We start from the raw sequence: 16,329 nt of genomic DNA on the forward strand, positions 1-16,329 counted from the left end.
ACTTTTTTCTTTAAATTAATTATATATATATATATATATATATATGTATATTTTTTAAGTTCAAAACGGTCTTTTCCATTTCTTGCATTCTAGCTTAACTGAATGACAAAAAAAAATATGTTATCATATAAAACTCAACGCGTAAAACCGAGCAATTTCTAAGTGAAAAAACATAATTTACTCTTGTGCCAAATATAATGTTCACGCATTCCATATATATACTTTTATTTTCTTATTCCTTAGAACAACAAAGATTGAAATCAGATGTTAAATGTGTATACACAATAAAGTAATAAATTATCTGTAAAATAAGAAAAAAATGTTATGTTGATATTTTGATATTATTATATTCTCCTTCCTTTTTTTATTTCCAAATACTTGTTAAACAAAATTTGAGAAGTTAGCTTCTTTTTTTTATTTTCTATCAGAATTTTCTATCAGAAAGCAATACTTCAAGTAAGGGAATCATAGTTAATTAACATAACTAGTTAATTAAACTAAATCATATGTTGTGGATTCTGTTATATGTAACGGTAATAAATAAAAATTTGATTGAAAATTAAAAATATGCACATGTTATGTATATTTTTATAATTAATACGTACGTACATGGAGAAAAAAGGTTTGCTATAAACGCAAAAGGGATTACAAAATGTGTTTGCCAAATTTCTTTGCTGTTTATATCAAACAAATTTGCATATTTAACAAATATTTTGCGTTTAATCTTTTATATAAATAATCTTTTGTAGCAAGTAAAAAAAATTACGCATTAATTTGTATTTGTTACTAATATAATTTTAATTATAACAACGTATATTTGCCCACATTTTGTATTTCAATTTTTTACACTGACGCATTCCCCATCCTGATGAAGTGAACAGCAAGATTCACGAAACGTTGGCATTTCCAATGGATAATGACATGGCGATAACCCCTGCCTGATAAATCTTTTAGCATCTCTGAAGTAGAGACTCAAAAGTATTATGCTTCATTATAAATATGTTTTATGTTTCATATAATGTAAATTCTGCTAATATATGTTACATGTAAGTAGCGATAAAATAAAAAGAAGGAATTTTATTTTACTTTATTTTAATTAATTAATTAAATCTCATTTTAATCTTTATCTTCAAATATTATATACAATTATATATCTTTTGCTTATTTGACAAATATATTTATTTTTATTGCAACTGCAGCAAATCTTGATTGCTGAATTAACAAATATAAGTCGACAAATTTTATTTGTTTACACCTGCAAATAATTTTGCGATCCCTACATTCGCACATAAAATTTGCCGTTATGGCAAAGGATTAGCGATTATAGCAAATTTTTTCCTCTCCGTATAAAAAGTTGATTTTTTATAAGTATATCTATTTTTTCAGCTGAACTATAATTAAACTAATTATAATTAACTAACGTAATTTTAAATGAATTTAAATATATACATATGAAAAAAATGTAGAATTTTGCCCAAAGTTTTGGAAACAGTAGAAGCAACAATATTTATCAATGCGCATATCTATTTTTGGTTGAAAAAGTTTTTTACATTTGTATTCGAGAATGTTTCTTTACAATTTTATTGTCGCTTTCTTAACGAATATTGTAAAGTTTGTCACTTATATAAGGTATTACGTCTATACACATTTGAGATTTTAATCTTAATAGTATTCATGGCATTGAATTATATAGATCGTTTACATCAATTTACAATGTTGCAGCAATCTTATTGCGCGTATTTATATTTAAAATTTATATCGAGGTGAAGAATCTATTTTAAAGTTTATCATAAAATCGACAAAAATTTATCATTTTAATTTAACGATTGCTCTTGATAAGAGCAAGTAAAAAAAACAAATTCAACTAATACGTATGAAACATGTTTAGAAAGATTATAAGGAAGGAAAAATAATGTTTTCTACATTCTGCACTCTATAGCATACTTATCTAAAAAAAAATTAATTTTATAAGAGAAATTTAAAAAATAAAATTTGCAAATTAGAAAATATCTAAGATTATAATTTAGATTATTATTTCAAGTAAAATTTTGTTTGCGTTTTGTTATCTATAAATTAAAAATAGTAACATTTACGATAAAAATCTGAATCTGTTTCATTTTTAATAACTGATACCTATGATATACACATATATTGCAAAAAATATGAGTTAAAATTTTTAAACTTTTATTTGAATTCATTCTTTTTATAATATTATCTTATAAAACTATTTGTTAAAAAAGTATAAATATCTTAATAGCACAGATCTCCAGGAGATGTCTTTAGAATATTTAGAGGATGTCCGTATAAACAGTCAAGAACATCCCTAGGATGTATCCGGGTAAGTGTTATTAAAGTAAAAAAAGATGTGAATTACAGATTAATGAAAGGAAGCATCAAACGAATATCAAATTGATATCTCACCGAGCTTCATAATTAAACAAACATCGGCTATAGTCATCACCGGAAATTTAACACAAACGCCTAAGAGAAATAAAACTACCACTAAACAATTTCGTGCTTCTGCTCCAACCATGATTCAAACCGATACCGCGTCCCCGATGGTAGTAACTGGTAACATTCCACGTGTTACCACCGCGAACCCTTTCCTCGCGTGCAGCTTGATGCCAATAAAAGATTCTGCGAACGTAAGTGTCGGTACTGTGAGAAGTTGGACCATATTGTGCGCAACTGCCGAGACTCTCGGTGTACGTGTACGTTGCTGCTGTTGTAACAAACCACGGTATATTACAGCAAAAACTTATTCCTCACACTCGGAAAAAAGTCGTTAGAGCAGACTTTTGTCGTATGGAACCCGTGCCGAAAAATCTCGATTTTTTTTGTGTTCTCTATTATTTATACTATTACTATTACTTTCTATTTTAATATTTTTATACGTAGCTTCTTGGTTGGTTCAGGATCCAGTCGTATAATAAGATTATACGAAGATCACAATGATGGCGAATAAGACTTTGTCATTGAATGACATTATGGTCAAGATATTATGGGATTTTTACAATTCTTTTCATGGAAGCAATAAGGATTATTTGCTGATTATTCTTTATGTACCAACTGTACTAGTCAGTGTGATAGCTAACATTTTTGTGATAATTGTAGTCTGCAAATATCATTTAAAGAGGTAAGTAATTATGCAAAGTTTTTAATTTAGAGTACTAATTATGAATTATCTAATATCTGATATTTGTAATAAATAGGCAAAACGAGATGCGAAACTCTAATATCCGCATTTTTCAAATTTTATATCTTTATTAATTGAATTATATTGTGCTATGTTGAATTATTAACAGATTTTCGGGTTGTTGTAGTTTCAAACTTTTTGGAAAAAAAAATTTTTTTAATTAAGTGCCAACAAACTTACAGATCTTTATTATGTGTGGAACTAGATTCACATCCCCGATATGAAACAAACAATACAGTACCGAATTTATTGAATAACAAATTCAGAGAGCAAACGGCAAGAGATGGCTTCTCCGATGGCTCATTGTGATCTTACACGATTTCAGTAGCATTTCGTGTAGGAGCACGAGTTTCTGGTTGAAAAATAATCGAAGACTTACTACCGACAGCAGCCCCAGCTGTTATATACATTCGTCCATTATGAATGCATTGCGGATAGTTTATTTGTATGATACGTTGCGTATATAAGCCGGAAATAAGCGACGGATATATGCAGCGCTTCGTGAAATACCTGAACAGTTACGAACACTGCACCAGAATATATTTTTCATTAGAGCAATAATCTTTTCCGTAATCGGAATTAGAGCTATCTTGATGAAGATTGTTTTTATCAAACGCAACACAAGTATCGTGTTAAATTTTATTGACTAAATTACGTTTAATAAAAATAATTTATATATATATAAATTTAGTGATTTGGTGATTATCAAAAATAATTTAATAAACTTTTGAAAATTCGAATATATTACGAAGCATTATATCAATTTCGTATCAAAACAGGTAGAAAATCTTATGTGTTGCTACTTATGTGAGCCTTCTGAAGAACCTTCTATTGTTGAATTTGTACCTCATTCTATAATCTAATATTCTACGAATTTTACTTTTGTTTGCAAAAAATTTACACTTATCAATATTCTTAACTAAAGTTGCTAGAATTAACTTAAACATTTCTCTTATCAATATTCATTAAATATTCATTAAATTAACAAAACAAAAATACGATTGTAAAATAAACAATAATTTTTTATTTATAAAATATTTGTCGAAAATATAATCTTTAGATTTTATTAATTAGATATTTAAATTTATACATACATAAATAAATCGCAGAAAAAAGACAGACTTTGCTTATATGTGTAAAATTAAAGATACAATTCTTACAGCGTTACAAATTATTTTGTGATTAATCTGTCCATGGCTGATTTATTGGTTGCCACAATATGCATGCCAATGACAATCAGTCAGGAAATATCGATGTCATGGAATCACAGTGAATTCCTGTGCAAATTAACTTCTTATCTGCAAAGTAAGAATTTTTACAAAGCTCTCAAATAATTGATAATCCAGTCTGATCGTACTTATCATTTGTATGTATTTTTATGCTATTTTATTGTGTGAATAATATTGTTGATTATTTAATCACTTACTGTGCTTGTGTATATTTTCTGCACGACTTTACATATATATAAAAACATTGTAAATATAAATAATTATCCGATTTGAATGGAAATATATACAGAAAAGCTCTCTATTATGAGATAGGTGCCTAACATAAAATAGCGGCGTTTCTAAACTAATAAATGCTATCTATTGGTTCCACTAATTTATTGCTCTTGGATTGAAAATTATTTAGTCAAAAATTCATTATTAGATCATGCCTGTAGTCTTGTAAAAAAAGATTTTAGAATTTAGATGTTTTCAAGTTTCATTGAGATGAGTCTTTAAACCTTGTTTATTATTTAAATAAATATTTGGCAATAAATTCTTCATGTAATGATAGAGTAAGATCGTTTTAATAGAAAAATACGAAATATGTTGAATTGCTTAATTACAAATGTTAGATTTGATGATCATAACTCATAAAACGTGGAAATCATAATATGAGATACCCCGAGTATTTCTAATATGAAATAACCTATGCTGCTGTATTATAGTGAAAATTGTTGCTAAATTATGAATGTTATTGTGTAATAATAAAAAGGACAATTGGAATGAACATCGATGCTTACAATTAGTTTCAACTATCTGAAGACGAGTCTCGGGTACATTGCATCGCATGCTCATTTTGCGCGCACATTGGCTGTGTCTGTTTGTATTTTAGAAACATTACATGAAGATTTTTTAATTGCATTAATACTGATGTACTTTGCGTTTTATTATCGATTTCTCGGATCATATTAGGAGCATAATTTTTTGACTTTGCAATTTTTGACTTACTTTTTACATTTCTTTAATTTTCAGAAAAAGTAGAATAATTTGAATTAAATTTTTTACATAACATTATTTAAAAAAATAAAGCTTATTAAATTCTTTTCTATTATTTTTTTAAAATTCTGCTCATAGACTTCTAGCATTTACCCAAAATGAACTCGGTATCTCATAATAAGGGCTTTTTCTCTGTGTATATGTGTGCGTGCGTGCGTGCGTGCGTGTGTGTGTGTGTGTGTATGTGTGTGTAATATAAAAATATATATATAATATTTTTTGTTACATTTATAAATTTTCTAATTGCATAATCACTTGTGCGTGCAACAGGTGTAGGTGTTACTGCCTCAATATATACTATTATGGCTATGAGCATCGATAGATATCTGGCGATAAGAAATCCCATGATTCTCCGCTATATATGTAGTCATAAGAATATTATTCTCGTTATCGTATCTATTTGGCTGGCATCCATGGCTTTTTTTATTACAATCTACGGAGCGGTAAGTCTTTTGATACCGAGTCTGTGGTGATTAATTGTCAAATTGTAGAAACTAATGATGAAGTGAAGACCGTTACATCTATTTTATATGTATACTTTTTATATATATATATGACATAAGCGAATGATCTTTTTTTTTACACAGATGAGACTCCAGGATCCAATGACGAAAGTCATCAATAAGGCTCTGGAGTTAATGGCAAGCGAGAATTATACACACAATAGCATCTCGCCAACACCACCAGGTTTCAATATGTGTATAGAGGATTTTACGTCATTAGGAATTAGACGAGATGTCTTCGGGAGCATACACTTCGTATTCTCTACTGCTATTCCATGTAAGTTTAAATAAATATTTATTGTCCTTCTGTGATATTACAAGAATCTTCTCCTTATATAATTTTTTCATGACAAACATGCATAAATTGCAACAAAGCAAATTCTTGCTTTCATATTGCCATACATAAATCTACAATCTAAATTTAAATTTGACTCTACCCATAAGCAGATATTTGCTTATACGAGTATATGCGTGTATTATTATTTTAATTTCCATACATAATGCTTTCTGAGTAAAGGCGATTAAACTAATATTAACTCGTTATTTTATTAAATAAGAACAATATTACATTTTTTAAGAAGATTTTTATACGTTTACTCTTGCACAAGCACATGATTGGATCACGTACTTGATAGAATAGTCTTTGTTTTTTTTTTCTTTACATATTTTCTTATTGTATATTTAGGTCTCGTTGTATTACTAGCCTACTCGTTGATTGGCTTCACTCTTTGGTCTAAAAAACCACCCTTCGATTACGATAACAGGGAAAGTGCCAGCTCGCGGCAGGTCAGATCAATGAGAGATCTAAAATTTTGTAATTAAATTATTAGCAATAATTTTAAAGTTTTCCTAAAAACGCAGCCGAATTCCGAAAATTTGCGAGATCTATTCTAGATACGCTGATATCTTTTATTCATAGAGCTCCAAATTACGACATGAAAGAAAACGAGTTGCATTGATATTACTATTCCTCGCTATACTATTCGCTCTGTGCTGGATGCCTTACAATATTACCAAATTTTTGATTGATCTCGACGTTATCGGTAAGTGCGAAATCTTGCAATAATTAATCTTGCAATAATTAATCTTGCAATAATTAATCTTGCAATAATTTAATTTCTATATTTTGCAAAAATAATATTTTGTATCTAAAATATTAATTATAAATAAATGTCAATTACAAGTTGATATATTTCCTATTCTTGATGATTTCTCTAATTCTCTACGATCTCCAAGTACATTTTGTAATAAGAGTAATCCATATAATAATAAAAATAACCTAGTCTAATAATAAAAATGCAATCTTTTTCACGTCAATAAGTATAGATTAATTAATTTTAATAAATTTCTTATACACTTTATTTACAGGCCCATCAACGTCAACAAATAACACACTGAAGTACTTCCTATTTTTGGGACATGCAAACAGTGCTTTGAATCCTGTGGTTTATTGTTGGATGACCCGTGGTTTTCGTCAGAAACTTGTGAAGATTTTATGTTGTATCTCCAATAATCTATCGCATTATGATCCTTCGCGAAGAGTAAATTAATTACACATTTTTTTCATAAATTCTCAATTTTTTTATAAAGTTAAACCAATAACCCCTTGCAGTAAAACCCTTGCTTTTCTGAATGAATACAAATTGAAATAATAATTATGTGGATCTCTAGACATTAGACAGGTATTATCAGAAATACTTTCATAAAAAAATGTTTTTTTTTATTAAATTCTCTACACACTTAATTAGATGGTTCAATACTTGAGAAAAGTTATCGATACTGATAAGTTTCCTAGGTAGAATACAAAATCATAAAAAGATCAAGATAACAAGTTTTGTGTTGAAACTTTTCAAGTTTCATGCTGAATACAGTTATTAATATTTATTTTTTTGTGCTTTAGTGCTAGATTTGCAAAGTTAATATGTTATATTTTCTATTTTATTTTTTAGTGTACGGGATGAATGTGAAATTTTTTTCTCTAAGGAACTGCAAACTATAAAAATGCTATTGAAACTGCTAATATTTTTGTCATACAGGGTGGGGCAAAAGTCCCGCTACCATTTTGATTGCGCGCCATCTTGGTTATGTGACGTATAGCTCAGTTTAGCTTTAACCGTTGTGTTGTGTAGACGTCCAAATTTTATATGGTAGCGGGACTTTTGCCCCACCCTGTATTAATAAAATGTCATGCTAACTTTACGGTATTAATATTTAAAAAATGGTAGTTCTAATAGCACTATTCATATTAGGTGAAAAAAGTGTACAAATTAATTCGATGCCTTTATCGATGACTTTATCGAGTTAAAATCGCCAAGTTTCTTCCGCGAGGGCTTCGTCAGTTGCTCGAAAGATAGATAAAAAGTCATCAAAAACAATAAAGACTATTTCGAATATTAAATGTGTACTTATCTTTGTGCGAGTAATTTTAAATTATGAAAAAAAGACACCGAATTAATTTGTACACTTTTTTTATATATAGTTCTACAATTCCTTATAAAAATAAAAAAGAATTCCTGATTGTTTATATTAAAAGAAACAAATTTAAAAATATGATGCCCTAACTTCGCTAATCTCGAATGATAATATGAAAATTAATCATTCTTTTTACATTGTTGCAGAACGCGATGACGATCGCTGATGACGTGCCATATATCCCTTGTAAGCGAAAGCTGATAACTGTGACAAAGAAACAATGTGTTGTAGCAAAACAGCAGCAAAAAGGCTTTACATCATTTCAACAGCTTTTCTCAGGACGCAGCAGTCATTCGTATAATTTGAAACGTATTAATATTGAATTGAAAAATATTTATGACAATTCGAACATACAGATTGCTCCAGGATATGATAGGAGGGATCAACGACAGAATAAGGACAAGTATGAATTAAAGACCAGCCAATTAGAGTCGAGTACTTTATGTACCACAGATGGACAACGTTAACTAGCTGCTCCACTGTGCCAATTTTTTTCTGAAAATAGGCGTTTATTATCGATTGTTTCCTCTTTAATAAAAAGACTCTTTCTTTTTTATTAAAATTTTATTCTCACAATACGAATAGCACGTAATAAGTCCAAGCACTGTCGATCATCGCTGCGCAATGACATTACGACACAAGGTATGATACAATGAAATTTGTACACTAAATCGATGAGATACCTACTATAGTAGTGCGTACGTGCATGTATATATGCGTATGTCGTGTATGTGTTCATATATTCACGTCATACAAATAAAGTGGCATAGAAAAATATGTATGCTCCGCTGTATGGCCCCACGTGAATCGTATTGCTTACGTCCTAAATTCCTACTTTTTTTCGTATTCCCACGGGATAATCATTGCAGTCTCCACGCAATTTCTGTTCTTTACTTCTGCGTTTGTCGAAATGGATGGTTGAAGGTACTTCCAATTGCGACGATACTTAAAAAAAAAAAAAAAAAAAAAATCTTCATTTCCTTTTCCGTAAAAACAAATTTTGATCTCTTATTGTCTTGTTATATGATCTTACTTATTGTCGCATTTTCGTTACAAAAAAAGGAGAGAAACTGCATTCAAATGCTCATCTCCCATTTATCTTTTCGATATTTTATGTAGTATAAAAAGTAGCTATGGTACGAGGTAGTAATCTTGAAGATCATATTTATTTCCAAACATTGATATTTTATTAGTGTGTTCCTTGAAATGAAGTCGTTTTTTATTCAGATTATACCCGTGGGAACTCGAAAGCATTGATACTATTAATTATGCATCTACTTTGTGTAAAATTTGTTTATTATTTACTCAGGAATCTTGGATCGCGTTTATATTCGCATGAGGCGGCATGCTTCTTGCACGAGGATGAATGAACGAACTTTTAGGATAATCTACGACGACCGTCTGTTTCTTATCGCGGAATTATTAATACAAATTTTTTTCACTTTTACTATACGATTGTTTGTATTACAGCAAACTATAACACGGATATAAAAAAAGGTTCATTAAATGTGAACTATATATATAATTACTACAAAATGTTGTTTGCATTACAATAAACTACAAGATGACTATATAAAAAAAAATTATCGATAAAATATCAGTTATATATATTATTATAAAATAAATCTAGAAGAAATAGAAAAAAAAATAATATTCCTTAAAAATATTGCGTGTTTTGTGTCCGCATCGACTTAATTGCAACGTTTCAACTATAGATTTTTTCCAGATTCCATTCATAAACTCTGCGTGTAAAGATTCTTGAGACGCTCGAGAACACATCTTTCCCACAAAAAAAAAATCTCGCTGAAAAGAATTCGTGTGTACGATCGGTTTGAACGTTTCGTCTCTATTTGGATTTTCTCGAGAAAGAAAAGTGAAGCGATCGTCGCATGATTTTCCCGCCTGATCGTTGTTCATCATCCTCGGGGAAGCCTACCCGCCGCGCCGCACACTCACCATCCTATAGTCCCATTACAGAGATCCTTGTAAACCGATTCCGCTATCACGCCATGACTCTGACTGTGGCTGTTCAGAAACCTCGACTTGTTGCACGTCGTCGATGGTCTCTTCTGACCGACGTAGTTAGCGTCAAAGCTGTGCTTCGCGTGTAATCTGCTGCCCTGTCCGTGCGCCGCATTTTTAAAACAATTGTTGGTTGTCACAGTATCCACGGTGAATGATTTGTTGACAAAGTTGTCACTACCGCGGCAAGAGGTGCGATTCCGCACTTGAGGCTGCTGTTGAGTTAGCAACGGCACCTGATTAAAATAATTGCGAATGGCAGCCTGCGACTGGTGGCCGATACATGGCGATTCCGGACTACTAACTCTCGTGGTCCTGACGTCCATGGTCCTGACAACAGTCTTTGCAACGTTGCTGGACTGTTTAATTGTATTCAGACTGTCGCTGATCCTAATCAGCTTCGTCGGCATCTTTTTAGACCAACGATTGTCGCCACGACAATTAGCAGATGCCGAGGTGAAGGGCCTTGGCGCCTGAGTAAGGATCTGTTGCCTGTTGACTCTTCGCGATTTGGTGCGTTGTGCTATTGCTGTTAATTGGTTTGATCGGCCTCTGCCGGCGTACTGAAATTGAAGAAATTCCATAGGCACGATAAAATATCGATACGAATATAGATAGTAGCGTGAATTGATTTTGATGTATGGCTACCTATCAACAAATTCGACATAAGTGCAGAGTACATATATGATGAAAACTGAAGTTCGATTGTGTATTATACAACTTGAAGAAAAATACAAAAATAAGCAAATTTATTAAAATATTTATAATTTCATTGTGGTCAACACTAGTAAATTTGCTCACTTTTGTAATTTTAACCAGTTGTATTATGCACAATTAAACTCCTGAGGATTTATCGACGTGTTTAACCCTGCGGTAATGAAACGCGTCATTAAAAAGTATTTCAGCATTTTATGTCGTCCAACAAAATGATTCGATATAATTACAATTGCAAATTAACTTTAAAAAATTTCTTTTATTACATCAAATACGATAAAGGAAAGCCAAGAACGATCAAATTTGAATGTTTCAAATAATACATTATATATTCTTATATTAAATTAATTTATTTCAGATATAAGACACTCTTCCTGGAAAGTTGAAAGGTCCCAGGTTCGAATCCTGGCAGAGGTAATATTTCTCGCGATAAGTTTCTTACTTTCTATCTATTCTAATTTATTAGTGTTTTAGAATGATTGTATTGAAACCGAAAGTTTTTCTCTCAATCATATCTGAAATAAATTAATTTAATATGAGAATATATAATATATATATTATTTGAAACATTCAAATTTGATCGTTCTTGGCTTTCTTTATCGTATTTGATGTCGGTTGTGCTTAAAATTTTTAAATGTTTCTTTTATTACTTTATTACGTTATTCAAAATTTATTTATTTCCTTATCGGAATAAAGAATTACCTAAATTATATTATTTATATGGCACTTGCCATTACGGCGGGGTTAAGAGTTTACTCTCAAATGTGTGTATAGCGTGCATAAATTAATATCGAATGCAATCTGCTAGGTGATGCATAAAATGAGTGGTTACAGTACCTACTAAACGCAAATCCCACACGACATGCAGCCTGTAATAACAAAATTTACCGTTTACCTTCCCGTGATAAGATGATTCTTAACAAGGAGGCGACAGAGCAAACATGGAGGAGTGTGAGATAAACAAGAAAATAATCTTACACTCACCATGGCTATCTGATCTGATTGAATGGAACGCTGAGATTTCGACAACTGCTGCTGATTAAAGTAGAAGCAACTTTTAGCCGCTGCTGGGGGTATGTTTCCGTTCGTCAAATTACATGCGTACTGTGTCGCCACGTTTCTAACTGTCAATTTATCGCAAATGCAATAATTGAAATTTCTTGGAGATCAATATAATCTCGATAAGTTTAATTTCCGATGTTACAGACACGCTCATCAATTAATCTTCATGCTTATCATAAAATTGAAATATTATTAGTGTAAGATTCTTACCATTATGCCGGGTGTTTGTTAAGGTCTTCTGTGGCGGATCTATGGGATTGTTCATTGTCTGTGTTCTTATAACGCCTCGCGGATTATTATCACCCTGAGATGGCCTGATTGTCTTTTTGCTTGGCAATGATGAGCACGCTGAAAAGGAAATAGTTTGTAAAAAAATAAGTAGCATTAAAAATTAATAGCATTAATAATATTAAAATGCTTGTCAATTTAATTTGTGATATCACTCCAACTTTAGTTTAGAACTATGTTTCAAGACTGACAAATAATCGACGTACAGTTTGTTTAAACTGGAAATTACATAAATTTACAAGAAATAATTATTAGGTACGAAAAACTATTATACTTTGACCGAACATGGCGTTTTCCGCTCATGTATGTTTAGAAATTAATAGAATAAAATTGTAGGAGCTGAAGAAATCTCATTTAATACATTCCTCTCACCGACAATCGTATCACCTTGGCCGATCACCGAGTTACTGCTACTATTCCTGGTTTCCTTCCTAATGCTTTCAGACAATCGCCGCAGCCTGGATTTTGACCTATAAAAATACGAAAAAAAAGATGAAAATTGTTATAAAATATATAAATATCTATTTTTATTAAAATTATTTTTTATAAAAAAATAGAGAGAATCAATTACAACTATATTTTAATAATGCAACACAATCTTTGAATAAATCAATAATCGGTGATTGCATGAATAAATATATGCTCACATATTTTTATGTTTCCGATGTTTTTCGTCCATCATCGCATACAGCTTATTTCTATATTCGTCGACTGAGAGTTGCACATCGTCATTCAACAATGGTATGACACTGGAGCCCCTTTCTGGTTCGTTTCCTCTCTTGTGAAAACTGTTGAAAGGGAATTTTAAATATATTTATTAATTTACTTTATTTTCATAATATATATTAAATATTTTAAATATAATTTAGATATTGCAATAATTTAAAAAAATGATTGTTTTTTTCTTTACATACGTACGAATAATAAATTATAAATATTGATTGTGAGCAAAGAACAATTGAATTAAAGAAAATCTATGGATGATTTCAAAAAGAATAGAAATTTAATTTAATCAAATACAAAATTAATTTAATTTGAAATCTTTCTACACTTTCTACGGAGTTACATTATTATAAATATATACGCACTCGGCGACATATGGATGCTTTAGTGCTTCGACTGCCGTAAGCCGTTGCGTGGGGTTGAAGATTATCAAATTGCTGATAAGATCCAAAGCTTTCTCTGACACTTCTGGCAACAAATCTTTTAAAGTTCTTCTAGGTCTATTGGGTGTTTTTTCCAATAAATTAGTTCCATAACCGGCGCTGACCGATATTAGATCTGAAAAAATTATTGGGAAGGATCCAGTTATTAGTTTTCTATCTTTTCTTTTTTTTTTCATTTTATTAAACAGTTGAGGGAAGAATTACCTTCGTCTGTCGGTGGAGGCAAAGTTACCATTATTCTCTCAACTTGGTTTATCGTTGATGAACCGGGAAAGAGTGGCTTTCCAAGTAACATTTCACCGAGAATGCAACCTAAAGACCACATATCTATCCCCTTTGTATATCTAAAAATATTTATATTGCCATGTGAATGATAGAATCCGATTCTTGCAATATCTAAACTTCGCGTATAAAAAAAATTCGAATTACCCAATTATACAGGAATGACATTAAATTCAAGCATTTATGATATAAAAGTTTGGAACGAATACATATAGATATGGGTATTTTTTTAATAATATTAAATCCTATCACAAATTATTACAAATAAATTATATTTTTATAATATTGAACACTATTATAAATTATTGAAAATCGTTTTTTATTTAAATTGATAACCATAAGTTTGCACAATAAAAATGCGAATAACTCTTTCCTAATAATCACTTTCCGAACAGAAGCAAATCGAAATGATATTTCAGTTCTGTTACAATTACAAAATTGTATTATAATATTGCATTTTATGTTCCATTTTAAATAAACATGTACCTCTTTGAAGCTATCAGAATTTCTGGTGCGCGATACCACCGTGTAGCGACGTAATCCGTCAAAGTTGGATCATTTCCCGTCTCACCATCACCTTCGCCGATCTGCGTAACCGAGCGTGCCAGACCAAAATCCGCAATCTTACAATGGCATTGCGCATTTAAAAGAACATTGGACGGCTGCAAAGAAAGAATAACGCAAACTCGACATAATGGAACAGTGTATTTTCTCCATCATGAACAAATACGACAAATTAAAAATTGGATATGAAAAAGGTAAAAAAAATTAAAAAGATTTCACATACAATAAAACCGAAAAAAGTATTTATCAAATTTACGAGATTTAAAAGTTTACAATTAAAAATAAAATTAAAATTATATAAAATTTTTCTAAATACATTTTTTTAGTACAAATTAGTTAATTAAAAATTAACTGGACTTTTTAAGCACACTTTGAAATCATAAGACTCACCTTCAAGTCTCGGTGGATTACGTTGCCTGAGTGTATGTACTTGATCGCCTTAAAAAGTTGGTACATAATGAAGACCTTATGGATGTCCTTGAGGATGTTGCCCCGCTTAATGACGTTGTGGAGATCGGTTTCTGGGGAAACGGGCCGAAACGTGTTTCAGGCCAAAAGTCTGAGAATCGGCGCACATGGCGTGACCTTCGTATGCGTATGTGTGCGAATTCTTCTTCGGACCGGGTAAAACTCACCCATGTACTCGAAAACGAGGTAAATGTCCCGATCGTTGTCCGCCTTATGCAGTCCGATCAGCTTTATAATGTTCTCGTGATTGGCGAACGACAGTAAGAACATAATCTCGCGAAATGTACGCTGCGCATCCGTCTGATTTCTGAAGGCGTCAAAGATCTTCTTCACCGCGACGGTGTCCTTCCTTTTCTTTTCGATTGCCTTCCATACTATACCGTAAGCCTGTATAAAAAAGAAAAATTAAATAATGTTACTGTCATTGTTATATAGAAAATCTATTTAAAAAATAAGAAATTTTTTAACTATTATCTTCGCATATATTTCTTATTAAAATTATAATTACTCAATAAATTCTTAATAATATTTAAACAAATGTATATTTAATATAAATAAGGATTATATACAAAATTGTTTTATAATATATAATCGGTACGTTTTCTATTTCACTTTTACTGATTGGAATTATCTCGATGCCGTAAAATAAAAATAAACAGTACTAAACACTATATATAAGTTATTGCATAAATTTGCATTATTATGATGTAAATAAGGATGCAATCTATCATCAGATACACACAAATTATGTAAATAGACGTCTAACAAAAATTGACTTGCGGTACCACAATCTGTTTGCCATCGTTATCGTTGCGAAGGCGACATTATTGATTGTCTCCAACTTTACTTTCCTGAGGTAGATAATCATGACGATTACTGACATCTTCTTCAAAAGGAAAATGTTGGAAAATGTTGATATAATAAAAGTTTTTATCATATAAATTTTATATTTCGTGTATATCATATAATACCAATATACGTACTATGATTTCATTTTCTTATCAAACTTTTATTATTTTACGTTTTATTACGTCATTGTGTTTTATTATCTTATTGTTATCAAGATAGCAATAAGATTACGTAAAAAAATAATTTTAATAAAATTGAACTAAAAATTATAAAATAATCGACAAAATATTATACATGAAGCAATTGTAGAAAAATTATTGAGATAAATTTGATAACAAAAAAATTGGTTTCTGAAAAAAAAATTTTTTTAATATTAAATGACATGAAAATATCGAATATATATAATTTACTTTTTGTTAAACTGTATATATTTATCGCAATTAAAAATTTCATGTTTATTTGAAATTTATATATATATA

The 16,329-nt window shown here is 30.4% G+C and overlaps 2 protein-coding genes across 3 annotated transcripts in view; one reads left to right on the forward strand and one right to left on the reverse strand.

The window, feature by feature from the left end:
* Positions 1–8,902, forward strand: part of LOC108746203 (neuropeptide SIFamide receptor-like) — a 13,938-nt gene extending 5,036 nt beyond the window's left edge. The window contains exons 6-13 of the mRNA XM_018482825.1: positions 2,946–3,136; positions 4,359–4,501; positions 5,731–5,903; positions 6,048–6,240; positions 6,649–6,749; positions 6,883–7,006; positions 7,332–7,504; positions 8,582–8,902. Coding sequence (XP_018338327.1) covers positions 2,946–3,136; positions 4,359–4,501; positions 5,731–5,903; positions 6,048–6,240; positions 6,649–6,749; positions 6,883–7,006; positions 7,332–7,504; positions 8,582–8,902 — 1,419 coding nt within the window. The remainder of the gene's footprint in view (positions 1–2,945; positions 3,137–4,358; positions 4,502–5,730; positions 5,904–6,047; positions 6,241–6,648; positions 6,750–6,882; positions 7,007–7,331; positions 7,505–8,581) is intronic.
* A 426-nt stretch (positions 8,903–9,328) lies between these two features.
* The window catches only part of LOC108746278 (putative serine/threonine-protein kinase C05D10.2), a 7,620-nt gene continuing 619 nt past the window's right edge, over positions 9,329–16,329 (reverse strand). Inside the window, exons 2-12 of one of the 2 annotated variants that reach the window (XM_018482948.1) lie at positions 15,169–15,388; positions 14,924–15,054; positions 14,456–14,631; positions 13,892–14,031; positions 13,610–13,802; positions 13,169–13,309; positions 12,894–12,991; positions 12,444–12,581; positions 12,156–12,295; positions 10,763–11,020; positions 9,329–10,672 (exon numbers count right to left, since the gene is read on the reverse strand). In XM_018482948.1, the coding sequence (XP_018338450.1) occupies positions 10,388–10,672; positions 10,763–11,020; positions 12,156–12,295; positions 12,444–12,581; positions 12,894–12,991; positions 13,169–13,309; positions 13,610–13,802; positions 13,892–14,031; positions 14,456–14,631; positions 14,924–15,054; positions 15,169–15,388 (1,920 nt within the window). In that variant the 3' untranslated portion in view covers positions 9,329–10,387. Of the gene's footprint in view, positions 11,021–12,155; positions 12,296–12,443; positions 12,582–12,893; positions 12,992–13,168; positions 13,310–13,609; positions 13,803–13,891; positions 14,032–14,455; positions 14,632–14,923; positions 15,055–15,168; positions 15,389–16,329 lie in introns of both variants that reach the window. The other variant, XM_018482947.1, reaches the window with a different exon arrangement.

This window comes from Trachymyrmex septentrionalis, unplaced genomic scaffold (genome assembly GCF_001594115.1).
Source record: "Trachymyrmex septentrionalis isolate Tsep2-gDNA-1 unplaced genomic scaffold, Tsep1.0 scaffold161, whole genome shotgun sequence".
Lineage (NCBI taxonomy): Eukaryota > Metazoa > Arthropoda > Insecta > Hymenoptera > Formicidae > Trachymyrmex > Trachymyrmex septentrionalis.